Source organism: Myxine glutinosa, chromosome 1, assembly GCF_964187855.1.
Source record: "Myxine glutinosa chromosome 1, kmMyxGlut1.1, whole genome shotgun sequence".
Classification (NCBI taxonomy): domain Eukaryota; kingdom Metazoa; phylum Chordata; class Myxini; order Myxiniformes; family Myxinidae; genus Myxine; species Myxine glutinosa.
Window position 1 is genome coordinate 327110563 of NC_136261.1, and position 10782 is coordinate 327121344.

General features: G+C 46.2%; 1 protein-coding gene across 1 annotated transcript; it reads right to left on the bottom strand.

Moving 5' to 3' along the window:
* Positions 1-7815: 7815 nt before the first annotated feature.
* Positions 7816-10415, bottom strand: LOC137411641 (growth arrest and DNA damage-inducible protein GADD45 alpha). Its single transcript, XM_068096952.2, has 4 exons — positions 9430-10415; positions 9208-9309; positions 8808-9021; positions 7816-8466 (listed from the first exon to the last, which is right to left on the bottom strand). The coding sequence occupies exons 1-4, from the start codon at positions 9486-9488 to the stop codon at positions 8353-8355; spliced, it is 489 nt and encodes a 162-aa protein (XP_067953053.2). The 5' UTR covers positions 9489-10415; the 3' UTR covers positions 7816-8352.
* Positions 10416-10782: the final 367 nt, after the last annotated feature.

The following is a 10782-nucleotide window of genomic DNA, read 5'->3' on the forward strand; positions in this document are numbered from 1 at the left end:
CAACGTTTCTCGATCTTCTAGGTCAACATTTTTGTTTGTTTACCTCCACCACCGACAGTGCGTGGAGGTTATGGTTTTACCCCTGTCTGTTTGTCTGTGAACGGGATATCTCAAGTTTTGGACGGATTCGCACGAAACTTGGTGGACAGGTTGGCTGTGTCACACAGACGAATCGATTCGATTTTGGTGAAGATTAGAATCCGGATCCAGATACGAATTTTTATTTATTATTTTTATCTCCGCCACCAAAGGTGGATGGAGGTTTTGTTTTCACCCCTGTCTGTCTGTTTGTTCTTTTGTCTGTTTGTGAACAAAATATTGTTTTGTCTTGTCTGTTTGTTTCCATGTATAAAATATTGTCTGTTTCCATGTGTTTTTTACCTCTCCCACTCCCCCCCCCACCCCCTTCCCATGTCTCCTCCCCCCAAGCCCTCTCCCTCCCACAGATCTCCCGTTGTCCCTCTTCTCTACTGTTGTACTTGTGTGCTTCCCTCTCCCCATCTTGTCTCCCGCTCCCTTTATCATATGTTTTATGTGTCAGTTTGTCTATTTGTGATCAATGTTAGCTCTTACACGAGCCTCGACCTTGTTTACAAAAACACACAAAATCTCAAAAAGTCGTGGACGGATTCGGACGAAATTTGGTAGACATGTTGTGTGCGTGACAAGGACAGATGGATTTGATTTGAGTGAAGATTTGAATATGGATTCGGATATGACAATTATTTATATTTTTAAGTGATTCTTCACCATTGAGTGATGGCAAAAAATGTCAGGTTGAATATCAAGCATAATATTTCAAAAAGTTGTTGACGGATTGTGACAAACATTTGGGGATGAATTCAGATATCTTTTGGTTCAGGTACGAATCCAGATATGACTTATCAGTGGGATACAAAACGTAAACCCTTCAGCCAGGTGGAGGTATGCTCTCTACCGAGTATCCTTCTAATTCATTTTATATTACTTGCGAAAATCGACCATTTTTCATGTACATTGGTTGGTCTTATGTGTTATTCTGTCTGTTTGTTTGTCTGTCTGCCTGTCGATTGTCTACGGGTCACAATTTTAAACTGATTTTCACGAAACTTCACAAAATGGTCGAGTTGGTCATAAGCAAGAAGCCTATTGTTTTTGGGGTCAAAAGGCCAACAGGTCAACATAGGCCAAATTTCTAAAATCCTCAATTTTTATCCGATTAACTTGGAATTTTAAGAGGATTTGCATATCTGGTCACTGAATTCAACCACTAATTATTTTTGAGGTCAACATAGGCCAGATTTCAAAAAATTTCAATTTTCATCATGAAGGTTGTAAAGGGTAACTCCAAGGGGTTGTAAAAGGTAATTCTAAAGGGTAATTATAAAGGGTACTAAACCGTAGTTCTAATGTGTTTCGTTCGTTTCTTGTCTTTGCCTATTTCTTATTAATAATGCCAAACTGAACCGCTTCTTTCGGACACGGGTGCGATCTTTAATATACTAGGGTGGCCGTTGGTCCGTTGTATCAAATTTTCATTGGTCTTCATGGCCTTGGAGCAAAAACAAGTAACCTGCCTGCTGGACTCAGGGGGGTTTTTGGGTCGTCGGAGACTTTTGGGTCTTTTGGGTCATTAAGTACTTTTGGGTCATCTAGGTATTTTGGGTCCTCAGGGACTTTTGGTCATCAAGGACATTTTGGGTCCTTGGGGACTTTTAGGTCATTAAGGACTTTTGGGTCATCTGGGTCTTTTGGGTCCTCAGGGACTTTTGGGTCCTTGGGGTCTTTTGGGTCCTCGGGGACTTTTGGGTCATCAAGTACTTTTTGGGTCCTTGGGAACTTTTGGGTCATCAAGGACTTATGGGGTCCTTGGGGACTTTTGATTATTTTGGGTCATTAAGGAGTGTTGGGTCATCTGGGTATTTTGGGTCGTTGGGGACTCTTGGATATTTTGGGTTCTCGGGGTCTTTTGGGTCATCAATAACTTTTTGGGTCCTTTGGGACTTTTGGTTCTTTTGGGTCATTAAGGATTTTTGGGTCATCAAGGACTTTTTGCGTCCTCGGGGACTTTTGGGTTATGAAGGATTTTTGGTCATGTGGGTCTTTTGGGTCCTCGGGAACTTTTGGGTCATCTGGGACTTTTGGGTCCTCGGGATCTTCTGGGTCCTTGGGGTCTTTTTGGTCTCAAGTGTTAAAGGGTCTTCCAAGATCTAAGGGGTCTCAGCAGTCCAAAGGTACATTTGAATAGTACGTAATGAATAGCTGTACATAATAAATAGACCCAAAGAGTATGCCTAACACACACACACACACACACACACACACACACACACACACACACACACACACACACACACACACACACACACACACACACACACACACACACACACACACACCATTTAATAATAGATGGTTTTGTGGTTGTTGCTAGCTCAAGTGCCTGCGGGTGTTTGGCAAAAGGAAACTCTCGCTCGCTTTGTTTCTTTCACACTCACTGAATGCAAATATTCACGAAAAATACATCATGGCTTCTCAAAAGTAATAATTTAAAGTTGGACGTAGTAGGCGAGTTATCGCCGGAACTCCGAGCAAATTCCAAATTCCTGTCCTAACCCAGCCGGGGAGGGAGGGGGGGGGGGGTGGAGGGGAGGGGGCACCGCATCAGTGGCAATGCCGCCTCTCAGCCGTTGATGCAACACACTGATGCAACACTGCAACAAGAAGAAGAAGAAGGTTTACGTTTGCATCTCATTTACTTAAACATGCCATTCCTCTGTAGTTTGCACACAACTCGCTGCATCTGCATCCAAAACGTGTTTACATTATCTAACTTTGTACTGCGCATGTTATCGCTATAGTAAATGTAACAAACCGAAATACTCGGAAATTCGCCAGCTGAACCCCGAACACATTGTTTACCGTGGTTTACAACGACGCACGTGACTCCAATTCACCTTGCGGGGCCCGGTAAAAGGTCGCGCAACTCGGGGCAGTAAAGGAAACCCGGCACCCGGGCGGAGATTACGGACACTTCGGGGAAATGTTTTGCATGTTGTGTCGAATGTAGGAAACGCCTACGAGAGATTGTGTGTGTGTGTGTGTGTGTGTGTGTCACTGTGTGTGTGTGTCACTGTGTGTGTGTGTGTGTGTGTGTGTGTGTGTGTCACTGTGTGTGTGTGTCACTGTGTGTGTGTGTCACTGTGTGTGTGTGTGTGTGTGTGTGTGTGTGTGTGTGTGTGTGTGTGTGTGTAACTGTGTGTGTGTGTCAATGTGTGTGTGTGTGTGTGTGTGTGTGTGTGTGTGTGTGTGTGTGTGTGTGTGCGCGTGTCACTGTGTGTGTGTCACTGTGTGTGTGTGTGTGTGTGTGTGTGTGTGTGTGTGTGTGTGTGTCACTGTGTGTGTGTCACTGTGTATGTGTGTGTGTGTCACTGTGTGTGTGTGTGTGTGTGTGTGTGTGTGTGTCACTGTGTGTGTGTGTGTGTGTCACTGTGTGTGTGTGTGTGTGTGTGTGTGTGTGTGTGTGTGTGTGTGTGTGTGTGTGTGTGTGTGTGTGTGTGTGTGTGTGTGTGGTGTTGCTGTGGTTACAGGGTACATACAGGTAGTCATAGCAGGTTCGGTCGAATGGACACAGACATCCACGTATCGCACGCACTTCGGCTTGCGGAGCATTGACAATCCAGCGGAAGTTTTCCACAAACGGGTTGTACTAGTAGGTGTCTGGTGCGCTCGAGATAGGTACGCACACTCAACTATGAACCGTTCAGCTTGGGTTCGAATCTCGACCCAGATGTAAACTGCCGCCCTGGTGATTGCGCATGCGTCAATATGTGTGCACACGCCGTCCGTCGCATGGGCGTTAAGCTGGAGGCCTCGTGTGCTCGGATTGGTCGTTTGTGGACGTTTAAAGGTCCCACCGTGTCTTTCGCAGAGAGTAGGACAGATATCAATGGCTCCAGCTGAGCAATTTCCAAATTCCCAGCGCGCTCAAATTGAGCGTCACACCTGGTGACGTTATTACCTCCGTCACCAAAGGTGGATGGAGGTCATGTTTTCACCAATGTCTGTTTGTCTGTCTGTGCGTTTGTGAAAAAAATGACTCAAAAAGTTGTGGACGGATTCGGACGAAATTTGGCAGAGATGTAGCGAATGTCACAAGGACGAAATGATTAGATTTTGGTGAAGATCCGGATTCGGATCCGGCTACTAGAATTTTTACGTGATTCTTCACCATTGGGAGATAGAGCCAAAAACAATACATAGCAGGATATCTCAAAAAGTTATGGACGGATTTGGACGAAACTTGTTAGACAGGTTGTGTGTCTGACAAGGACGATTCGATTCGATTTTGGTGAAGATCTGAATATGGATTCGGACATGAGAATTATTTAATTTTTAAAGTTATTCTTCACCATTGGGAAATACGGCCAAATACGATACATAGCAGGATATCTCAAAAAGTTATGGACGGATTTGGACAAAACTTGTTAGACAGGTTGTGTGTCTGACAAGGACGATTCGATTCGATTTTGGTGAAGATCTGAATATGGATTCGGACATGAGAATTATTTAATTTTTAAAGTTATTCTTCACCATTGGGAAATACGGCCAAATACGATACATAGCAGGATATCTCAAAAAGTTATGGACGGATTTGGACGAAACTTGTTAGACAGGTTGTGTGTCTGACAAGGACGATTCGATTCGATTTTGGTGAAGATCTGAATATGGATTCGGACATGAGAATTATTTAATTTTTTAAGTTATTCTTCACCATTGGGAAATAGGGCCAAAAACGATACATAGCAGGATATCTCAAAAAGTTATGGACGGATTTGGACGAAACTTGGTGGACCGGTTGGGTGTCTGACAAAGAAGATTCGGTGAAGATTCGGATCCGGATTCGGCTAGTAAAATTTTTTAAGTGATTCTTCATTGAGTGATATGGCCAAACAGGTGGAGGTGTGTATGCTCTCTACTGAGTGCCGTTCTAGTTACTATTATTACAATTAATGTTAGTATTAGTATTACTATTAGTAATAGTATTAGCCAGTTCCTTGCACAGCAGGAGATGCGGTATTGTAATCACTTCTGTGTGTCTCTCTGTCTGTTTGTCTGTCGTTCTGGGCCGTAATCCTTTTTTTTTTACCATTTGAGTTTTGTCATCAAATTTTCACCAATGCTTTATTATGAAAATACGGAGAAGGGAAATTAAGAATTTTGTCAAAAGGTCAAAGGTCAGCGTCACATAAAATTGTCAATTTTCATCTGATTGACCTGAAATTTTAAGAATTTGCATTTTGGGGCCACTGAATTGGTCACCAATCAAAACCTACCAGCTGATTGGTTTTTTTTTAAGATCAAAAGGTCAAAGGTCAAGGTTGTATAAAATCATCAATTTTCATTTTGCATTTAAAAAAAAATTGTTTTCGTTATTTTGAGTGTAAGGAAGAGAAGAAGAAGACGTCTGAATACCAACGGTTGCGGACGCACTTTGTATCTCCAGATGCTTTCTAGTACATCGCTTTTTTGTCCCTTTGTTTACTTGATTGCTCGTCAGACTTTCCAAACAAGGCTTTTTCTATTTAGGTCAAATGTCATTTCTTATATTATTTATCATCTCTTTCTTTGACACAATCTTCCCATCTCAACCGTGGTCTACCTATTTTCCTCCTACCTCGTTACCTCCACCTATCTGCTGTCTTTGCCATTCTCTCCCCCCCCCCCCCCCCCCATCCGCACCAAGTATCCAGCTCCTCTGAGCCGCCATTTCACCAATCGCACGCAAACCCAGCGCGGTTTTATCACACGGTGCCACGTGTTTACCCGCCTGACCAGCCAGGTGCTGCGATCTGCACGTGCACGGAACATGATGTTACCCGAGCGACTCTCTGCGAGACCCCCACGCCAACAGACCCTTCTTGGAGCTCCTCCCACACTGGCCTCACCTTCACCTTTCCATTTTCCAGGCGCTTGCTTACTGGAGATCACATTTCCATGGTAGATGCTGGTTAGAACATCCGCTCTGATGGGAGCTCCAACTTTCTACCGAAGCCTTCCCTCCAGGTCTTTCTTTCCTCCAGGTCTTTTTTCCCTCCAGGTCTTTTTTCCCTCCAGGTCTTTTTCCCCTCCAGGTCTTTTTTCCCTTCAGGTCTTTTTTCCCTCCAGGTCTTTCTTCCCTCGAGGTATTTCCCCCCCCCCCCCCCCCCCAGGTCTTTTTTTCCTCCAGGTCTTTTTTCCCTCCAGGTCTTTTTCCCCTCCATGTCTTTCTTCCCTCCAGGTCTTTCTTCCCTCCAGGTCTTCAAGACAGCAGATCATTCCCCATCCACAAGCATGATGCTTTCGGCCCCCAAGCCGACTTAATTCTTTCCAAATTTCCAGTTTTTCCTTCCTGAAAGTTGCCTTAATTCTGTATCCATCTTGTTTACCCCCTGTGTCCTCCTCCCTTCCCTTCATTCTCCCCACATCCCTTATTTGTCCAAGTCTCCCTCTATTTTGTTCCTCAGTCCTGCTGTTGATGTGGTCCCCACATATCCTTCTACCATTCCTTTTGTTCTGTTCTGTTCGTAGGTCTTCCACGAGCCTCAACTGTGGATACAAAAAACAGCCAGAACAGCAAATACCATACAACCTTTGCAGGGACATCTTGCATCCTGCAAAAAAAACGCGAGAGTGAACAAGCGGCCATTATTTTTCTAAACATATTGAAGGAGTGTAAATGATAAGACTGGGAAAGGGTGCTGATAGCTGAATCACGAAAAAGAGTGACGAAACCTATGGATATGGAAGGAACTAACCCTATAGATATGGAAGGGACTTACCCTATAGATATGGAAGGGGGTACAGTACCCTATAGATATGGAAGGGGGTAGAGTACCCTATAGATATGGAAGGGGGTAGAGTACCCTATATATATGGAAGGGTGTACAGTACCCTATAGATATGGAAGGGGGTAGAGTACCTTATAACTTCAGGTGAAGATCGGGGGATTCGAATTTCCACCATTTGCGTACTTAATAAATAGATGGTGCCAAAATGTTTTTGAATGGACCTTTTAGTGCATTGCTCATTTTGATGTGATGTGCCATACTCTTTACAGAGCGTTGGTACTACTGAAGCAGTTTCTTGGCAAGGGTTTGTACTAGGTGGTTTGCCATTGCCTTCCCAGCGTTGTTTTCCCATGCTCTATCCTCTATATGCTGAGCAAGTAAGCAGCACGTACGAAATAATAAGGTCTTTGGTATGACCCGGCCAGGATTTGAACCACCAACCTCCCAGGCTCAGAGCAAACGCTCCATCCATGACGTCACCGATTCCAGTTATATTGGTCATCAGTGTCTGCACAATAAATATAAAAAAACCGTTTCTGTTTTGCCCCGTTTACGTGTTTTGAATCACTATTTTTTTTTTTATCGATCACCTATCATTTCAGATGTACATGTTGTGGCCAGGCAAGACAAAGAAAAACAATGAATCACCTTGACAACCAAATGATTGTTCTCATTCAATCGTCACGCAACAGAAAGAATGGAATTTTGACTGATGTATCACGCCGCAGCGTACACATCTCCTTTCTGTCCCATATCCATTCCCATGACTCTGACGCCACCCAGGTGATGCCGATCACAAGTAGGAGAAGTCGCTGCTATTTCTGGACTCGATGCCACCCACCTCCGTCGTCGTCAGAGGCCTCGTGTGTGCGTGCGCGAGCTGTCACGTGATGCAATCGACCCCAAAGTTAAACACGTTTGACTCCGATTACAGGTAATCGTCGTGTTGTATTGACGTGGAAATGTGTGCACCTGCCTCAAATAAAAAGGCACAAATGAGGAAATGTCAAAGTAAGTGATACTTTTATTTTGGCATTCTGCAAGCAAAAATGCACAAATCAACAACAACAACAACGACAAAAGTGATTCATGATGTTGAAAGCTCAGATGAACCAAAGCAAGAGATCATTCTGCCTGCTTTCCTGCTCGCAAACATGGGCGGACAGCCAAGTCATGACTGTCAGACAATTCAGGACGCACGGTGGCCTGTGCGTGACTCGGGGAGGATTACAATGTGGGAGTGGTGCAGAACTTGAGCTCTATTTTTTCCTCTCCTTGCATGTGATACGACCGAGCTGGCATCCAGAGTCAACGCGCCTCTATTCTTCCCCATCTCGAGGAATATGGCCACCCGTCGACTTTCCGCTTCGGCTGCACCTCATCACCCACGCGTTCTTGCCGTTGCGAGTTCCCACCTCGGCCGGCGCATCACCGAGGCCCCGTAGCTGGGACCCTGAAGCCCCAACTGAACCCCAGGCACAGGCTCAGCCAGATCATTTCTCCATCCAAATACTGAGACAAGCGTCGAGTGGCCCTCTCTGTTTCACCGCTCTGGCAACACGATTGTGGGCACCCACTGTTCCGTGTAGATGCTGCGCAAGCAGAAATCGGTGACTGTATCCAAGGCTGGGTCAGGTGGATCTCCTTCATCCAGGCTCTGCGGAAGTGACGAAAGAACAAAACACTAAGTCCATATCATCACATGTATCGCCACGTTCTTGGCCACAAATCTGAGCATTTTTGCCAAATGCACATCATGTTCTGTAGAGCAGCAGCAGCATAGAGCATTTGGTCCCGAGCATGGGGTTGTGGGGGGCGGGGGGGAGGGGTCCCATATCCATTCCCATATTTTGTTGTGGCCAGATAAGCCACAGGTGGGGGGGGGGGGGGGGGGGGAGCGCAAAAAAGATTGGAGCCATTATTCGATTGCTTCCCTTTACACTTTACAACATGTGCTATCTCCTAGCCAGTGGGGCATTGTAACCCTGCACCGCTTACACCGATAAGGACGCAGTGGCAGTCACGGGGCGCCCCGTCTGTGCCAACGGGCAGCAGAGTGTTGAGGCGAGCTGGTTCGGTCAGCAAGGCCACGGCGATCTCGTTCTCGGCGCAGAAAGCTTGCAGCAGCGTGAAGTGGATTTGTAGAGCCAGGTCTTGTGCCAGCTCAACGGGCTCGGCGGCCAAGAGGCACAAAGCGACGCCATCAACCGACCTGAGAAGGACAAGCACGGGATCACCTGAGGTTAGAGAAGACGCCGAAAGCAAGCGATGAAGTCATCGAAAACCTTCGATCACTCGACACAAACAACGCCGAGAAGGTTAACCGGGTTCTCGGGACGCTCGGAGATCTTCCATACCATCTGTAATTTACAAAAGGATTCATCAAGAGACAACTTACACATTGAGTAGCTTGGCGGCTTCGTAGACCCCGGCAGTGAGACGCCCTTCACCGTCGACCGTCATGAGTACCTTTTCCAATGCCTTCCCCACGGTCTCCATGCTGCAGAAAACATGACACAGGGTGTGTTACTCCAACCCATCGGGAACATTCGTTAATTCCGTCACTGCCCATGAGTGAGTAATGCAAGTGGCCTGCAAAGAATGGCAAGGCCCAACGCACCTTCCTGGCTCTTTCTCCTCTTGTCGTCGTTGCACCTCAGGTGCTTCTTCCAGGGTCATATTCTCTAAAAGATCCACGGCTTTTCAGCTGCTTCAAGGTAAATATCCGTTTGTGTACAAATCTGTTCGGTGCTGTCTTTGTCTCTGCGATCCACTGTTATTTATAGGCGCTGGGTCTTTTCTCCGCCCACCTTGCTCCCATTGGTTGGTGCCGAGGGAAAACCCGAGGACCGCTCTTCCGATTGGACGAAGGGAACAGGGAAGGTTCGTAAACACCTCGCTGTTACCTAATATCTTTGTAAACAGGATAACATTATGTTGTTCGAGTGATCAAATATTCGAGGCCACTCTCTCGAGGTTATTGATCCTTGTTGTTGCTTTGTTTTCCCTTTTTTTCTTATCCGTGCATATATTTTCCAACTTAATGCACCGAATGGTAAACGACACCTTTGGAGGTGTCGTCTTGCTCCCGATCACGTGCCGTCACGAGTCGTTCGTGCTGCCCCGCAGCAAATGCTTCCTTGGGTCATCCGCACGGGCTTTTTAAAAGAACAGCCGCACGGGTTTCATTCCTTCCTCGAAACTCGGACAATTATATTCATTCGCTTTTCTGGGAATCAGTCCGGAGCATGCAGTGAGACGCAGACACATTGGAAAGGGGTCGGAAACTACCTCGAGCAGACACATTGAATAAAAGGGGGAAAACAAACGCAGACACGTGTGCAGACCCCCCGAGCGGGGAGGGGGATGCACCTCGAGTCGAAGATCGGGAACAGCAGCACCCCTCCCCGTTCAATGTGATCACGCTGTTCGTCTCTTCCCGGCACGGCCCGCCTGGTCGGTCGTGGACAACTTGGTGCTATTGCTCGCAATATATGTTTTTCCCCGGAGTTGTTCCCACCAGCCCCTACCCATGCCAGCCCCTACCCATGCCAGCCCCTACCCACCAGTTCCCACCAGCCTCGCTGCATGTTTATCGTTTTCCTCGATTATCTCACACATGTTTACGCAAAAGTGCCCAAATACGAAAACCTAATCGAAAAGTGAAAACACGTACAGAGTGTACGTGTACAATATGCGAATTTGGGGCCAAAGGCATGATCTGATCTTCTTGAAAGTCTTCATGGCACCAAGTTACACAGATTGCTACCTCGAAGTGTTATTGATATCTGGGTACCAGTTTCTGCAAGATGAACAAATCGACCAGATGGTTCGCACGTTTCATGTGTTCGGCCTGTGAATGGCACCACACTCGATCTTTGGGCATGAAATTACACAGTCTCAAAGGATGTGAGGGGTGGGAAGTGAAGTAACAGTGGAGGCAACACCAAAGTGAGAATATTGTTCTTTTTGC